This window comes from Tachysurus vachellii, chromosome 1 (assembly GCF_030014155.1).
Source record: "Tachysurus vachellii isolate PV-2020 chromosome 1, HZAU_Pvac_v1, whole genome shotgun sequence".
NCBI classification, from domain to species: domain Eukaryota; kingdom Metazoa; phylum Chordata; class Actinopteri; order Siluriformes; family Bagridae; genus Tachysurus; species Tachysurus vachellii.
Genome location: NC_083460.1, coordinates 30,957,484 through 30,963,011, shown reverse-complemented (window position 1 = coordinate 30,963,011; position 5,528 = coordinate 30,957,484). Strand labels below are relative to the sequence as shown.

The following is a 5,528-nucleotide window of genomic DNA, read 5'->3' as shown; positions in this document are numbered from 1 at the left end:
TAGAATCTCAGTTAAGTTTAATATGTACAGTAAATACACTATTTACATCACATAAATTATGTACAAGTCTTCAAAAGACTTTGTCCCAATACAGTTCAAAATTATAGCCCATTTCATGTTATTTTGAACATGGGGACAGTTCGCAATACAATTTAAAACAAACCATTAAGATAAAAAATAAAAAAGACCCTGATTTAAAAGGTTAACATACAAATATACTGTCTAAAACATTCAGTTTTCCCATGGCTTGTATGGCAGTTTTAAAAGATAAAAACATTGTCTGAAGCATTTTATGGCACTTGAGATGTATATCCTACATGTAATTTATTAAAAAACACAATAATAAAAAGGCACGATCGTGACATGCAAGGCACATCATGTTTTACGTTTCTACTGATTCCAGTTGCGTCAGAGTTGTGCAGGTCCAGCCTACTCATTCTTAAAAGTGGTTCTGTGTCTTTTCATCTTTTCTTTGACAAATATAAAAAAGTAGTACCAGCTACACCCTAAAACAAAAATGGTTGCATAACAATGAGCACGGTGTCCAGTCTATAGATTAGAGTTTCTCAAGAAGTTTGGATTGAGAATCTCTGCTGTCTAAAGCAATAAAAGAAAAACATCTTAATGGTCCCAGGATAGCACTGCACTTTAGTCCATGCTCAGTTCCGGGTTCTACATGTGACGCTTCATGTGCAGGGCGAGATGGTCGGACCTGGAGAAGGCACGCTCGCAGAGGTGACACTGGAAGGGTCGGTGGCCAGTGTGCTTCCGGAAATGACGAGTCAATTCATCAGAGCGGGCGAACTTCCAACCGCAACCCTCCCAACTGCAGTGATAAGGCTTCTCACCTGCCAAAGCACATCATACAATATTTAAATATTTTCAGGATATTCCATCTTGGAATAGTTTAAAAAAAAAAAAAAAGTTAATATTTGCTAATTATACTAGAAATCTTACCTGTGTGTGTCCTTTGGTGTGCCTTCAGGTGTGAGCTTTTTGTGTAAGTTTTGCCACATCCAGCATAAGTGCAGGTATGAGTTGCCGTCCTCTTCCTCGGCCACGTGCGTCTCCCCCTCTTTGGTTTGGTATCTAGCTCTAACGGGGATGAAGGAGGTGTAAGGAGAACCCTCTGCCCTCCACTGGGCACTGCCATGGTGTCAAAGCGAGGCGGTGCACTTTGATACGGAAGCTGGATGTGTGAGGGGCCATGGCATGCGTAGCTCTGTGAATACGGCACCGAGTGGCACAGCTGGCTCTGAGCATCTGTGTTAAGAGCGTTGATCTCGGCTGGGCTTAAAGGTGGCGTCATGCTCCCAGATCCCTGAGGCGAATGAGCAAGCAGAGGCTGTTCGTAAGCCCTCATGCAAGAACTGTCGCTCTCTCGCTTAATTTTAGGCACCATGCCAACTACAGGTCCGTAACCATCCACACATGGCTCCACTTTGATGTGATCTGCGACATCCTGAGTGGAGAAAGCTGATCGGACCAGGAATCTTCCCTGGACAATGGTGTTGCTGTTGGGAGGAGATGGATGAGGATGAGGATGAGGAGGAGGTGGGCAGTACGTATCCACCTCTGGACGCAAGAGCTCGGCCATCAGGCTGACGCCGTAAGGTGGTGGAGAAGTGTTCAGCTCGGGCACTGGATAGACTGAAGAAGGAGCTGATGTGTACACACTTCTGCACTCCTGCATCCTGTAATCGTTTGCCACACTCATGCCTTGTGCCGAGAGGCTCTCGGACCCTGCTGTGTTGGCCAGGATAAATTCCAGGTCCAGGAATTTGTCAAGGTCCTCGTCATCTCCTCTAATAAAGGCGTCCATGCTCTGAGACAGATCAGCTGAGCAGCTGGACAGTATGGACCTGTCCAAATCATCCTTCCATCTCTGCAACGATAAAAGTAGGACTTAGCTTGCTTTTGCACTGGATCTGATTAATCACTTGGAAGATATTTTCTAGTTTTCAGAACTTTGGATTTGTTCATAGGATGATAAAGAAACATCTTTAAAGATACATGCAATAGGTTGTAGGTTCAAATACATCTTGATTTTGTCCGATGCATAATGGATCTGCTGTAAATTATTTGAATCCGTCATGCTATGTTTTTTTTTGTTGAGATTTTTAGATTCCCAAATGTAAAAAAAAAAAGATTGTTACCCTAACACGTGAATGAATGTACAGTAAACGCACAATCAGACGCGTATCTGTGCGCTTTAAACTCTTTAAACACTTTCCCACAAATCTCAACCTGCAAATACAAACATTCGATACTCACGTTTTCCCAGCACTTTTCCCTCTGTGCGGAGAAAGTTGAAATAGATGGCAAAATGGTCCCGCTTAAGGCCATCTCCAGTCAATTCAGGGGGAAAAAGTATTAAAGAAAGGATTTCGTTCTCAAGGCTGCTCGAGCTTCAAGAGTGAGCATCCGTGATCCGTGCACAAGCACTCAGTGTGTACGTATATATATATATATACGTGTATATATGTGTGTGTGTGTGTGTTTGTAAAAATCCAGCTCGTGCTATGTCGCTCTTTCTCTCTCTTTATGACTCTCTATGAAGCTGTTTGCACATAAATACCGACGCGCGAGCTCAGTGCCGACCAATTGCGCGAGGCGGAGGAAATAACGCAGCGCCCGGCCCTAATTTTAGCTCTAGTATATAAAGCCTAGGCGGAGTTTTTTAGTCAGAGCTGAAAGCTGCTCTAGGATCTCTGGCGTGAAAGTTTAACACCGTTTCTAAACTCACGTTAATTCACTTTACACGTTTGTGTACACAAATACAACACGCACTGGTGAATAAACAGCTGTTGTCACTTACTGGATTCTGGAGAATGTAAACAATATCATTAGTACAACAAATACTAATTTTTAGAGATGCTTCCATACCAAAACTGCTACTGGGTATCATCTGGATGTAATTCAGCAAACGTACAAACTAATAATGTAAACAATGTTCATATAATACATTAAAACGTGATAAAGCTTCTTCAGTGTAAAACCCACCACAATGTATTCATATGCTAACAACAAACAGTAGCTGTTTGACCAAGGAAATGTCTATGTGAGAGTATATAGCATGTGAGAGTCATGTCTATGTGAAAGTATATAGCATGTTAGTCATGTCTATGTGAGAGTATATAGCATGTTAGTCATGTCTATGTGAGAGTATATAGCATGTTAGAGTCATGTCTATGTGAGAGTATATACAGTAGCATGTGAGAGTCATGTCTACTGTATGTGAGAGTATATAGCATGTGAGAGTCATGTCTATGTGAGAGTATATAGCATGTGAGAGTCCTGTCTATGTGAGAGTATATAGCATGTTAGGGTCATGTCTATGTGAGAGTATATAGCATGCTTAACCTTTGTGTTTTTGACCATCAACAACTATTCTGAGACAATGAAGATAATAAAATGTACTTTACTTTACAGCTGTATAGAAGTGTTTTAACAGAGTGAAACAAAACCTACTCTTCCCACATGCAACCCTATTACAGGCAAGCTAATTAATGTAGTTAATTAATCTGTTGAATAAGAAAATTAACTCTCTAAACAAGTACGTGAACATACCTATGTAAATATTTTTAAATCCCTACTTCTACACAATCTGTCCTAGTCCACACCTTGAATTCTTTGTCATGCACCACAAACCATTCCTGATCAGTTTTTGCAGTGTGGCAGGGTGAATTATCCTGCTGAAAGATGTCATTGCCATTAAGGAATACTGATGCCATGAAGAAGTATACTTGGTCTGCAACGATGTTTAAGTAAGTGGTGTATGAAAAAAGACATCCTAGTGAATGCCAGGACTCAAGCTTCCCCAGCAGAACATTGTCCAGATCATCACACTGCCTCCACTGTCTTGCCTTCTTCACATAGTGCATCCTAGTGCCATCTCTTCCCCAGGGAAATGTCACAAACACACACATGTGATTCATTAGACCAGGCCATCTTCTACTATTGCTCCATGATCCAGATCTGTTGTTCACGTACCTATTATAGACGCTTTCTGTGGTGTACAAGGGTCAGCACGGGCACTCTGTCCAGTCTACAGGTATGCAGCCCCATCCTTCCTTGGACAAGTCTAGGTAATATACACAGCATACCGGGAACACAAGCGATGAGATGTTCTCTTTTGGAGAAGCTCTGACCCAGTCATAGCATCACAATTTGGTCCCTGCCAAAGGCTCTCTGATCCTTACACTTGTCTATTTTTCCTACTTCCCACACACCAACTTCAACAATTGACTGTTCTGTTGCCCTTTTGACAGGTAGCAATAAGATTATCAGTTATTCACCTCCTGTCAGTGGTTTTAATGTCATGGCTGATTGTTGTATATGTAATTATGTGCATATGTATGTTGCTCAGTAAATTGACAAACCTCAAGAAAAGGGAAAAACTGTTGGCGAGGGAATAACTGTTTATAGCTACTATAACGTGACTAACTAACTAACTTTTTCAAAGACATTAAATGTAACAATAATTAGATAAAAAAGTATGACACAGTTGTTGACAGAAGGTTGTTGTGTGTTTTATTCCATATTCCTTACACACACACACACACACGCACACACACACACACACACACACACACACACACACACACACACACACACACACACACACACACACACACACACGTTCAAGGAACAGCATAAATTAAATGCTTACAGAAACCATAAAGTTTTCTTCAGTGTTACTTGACTTGGTGACTGTAATAACAGTTTCATTTTTCCAGTGTTTAGCAATAAAATACTTTTGAATTACACACTAACTATAAACTAGTCCAAACTATAACTTTTCCGTTTTTAAATAAATGTTAAACCATAAGACGACATGAATCATAAAAAAAATCCTCTTTGTCACTTCGCCAATTTGTCACTTTTTCCCTCAGAATATTAAAAAAGCAACTCTGAGACCATCCCCCTTTCTCCACAAACTAAGTGCGGAAACCATAGAACAAAAGAATAGCCGTAAGAATAGTGTATAACCTGAAACATATATGTTTATGCTGTTACGTGACCATTTCTTGTTTAAACTCTTTTTCCTCACATTTGGTACCTACCATTGCAACGGACTGAGCCACTTACTTTACATTTAGGTGTCTCATAAAAGTCAATAACATTTTGAAACAGACAAACACAACCGCCAGCAAATAAAATATTATTAGTTTAAAATGTGTATGTACTGCCAAACCTCCAACATTTGCTTCTCGATACAGTGTAATTCTTGTTCTTATAGAAACAGACCAAATATTTTCTCGCACCCCCGCCAGTATCATCTCTTAGTCTTTCGGATTGCGATTTGATTAGAGTTCATTTATGCTCTTCAATAATCACAATAAGAGAAGGTTCCTTGATCAATTTTGTTTCCACTCCAATAGGCTCTATGTGTTACGGTTAAGGGATTTTTTTCTCGCCCTCGTACAGTCTCTCAGCCACCAGGCACCAAGTTTATCAGCATCTTATTCATTGCGAGCTCTTTGTAAAGCACAGTTATTTACAAGTTAAAAGTCTATTCAGGTGCA

At 40.4% G+C, this 5,528-nt stretch overlaps 1 protein-coding gene across 1 annotated transcript; it reads right to left on the bottom strand.

Moving 5' to 3' along the window:
* Window positions 1-2,559, bottom strand: klf2a (Kruppel like factor 2a). The gene is made up of 3 exons (XM_060882777.1): window positions 2,275-2,559; window positions 958-1,885; window positions 1-848 (listed from the first exon to the last, which is right to left on the bottom strand). Exons 1-3 carry the CDS (start codon window positions 2,344-2,346, stop codon window positions 673-675), a joined length of 1,176 nt encoding a protein of 391 aa, XP_060738760.1. The 5' UTR covers window positions 2,347-2,559; the 3' UTR covers window positions 1-672.
* Between the last annotated feature and the right edge of the window lie 2,969 nt (window positions 2,560-5,528).

Bases quoted from the DNA above. Each gene is read 5' to 3' on its own strand.
- klf2a (XM_060882777.1), bottom strand. From the start codon at position 2,346: ATGGCCTTAAGCGGGACCATTTTGCCATCTATTTCAACTTTCTCCGCA. The intron at 1,886-2,274 runs GTGAGTATCGAA...TTATCGTTGCAG, and splicing joins GGGAAAAGTGCTGGGAAAAC to AGATGGAAGGATGATTTGGA. The intron at 849-957 runs GTAAGATTTCTA...GTGCTTTGGCAG, and splicing joins ACACCAAAGGACACACACAG to GTGAGAAGCCTTATCACTGC.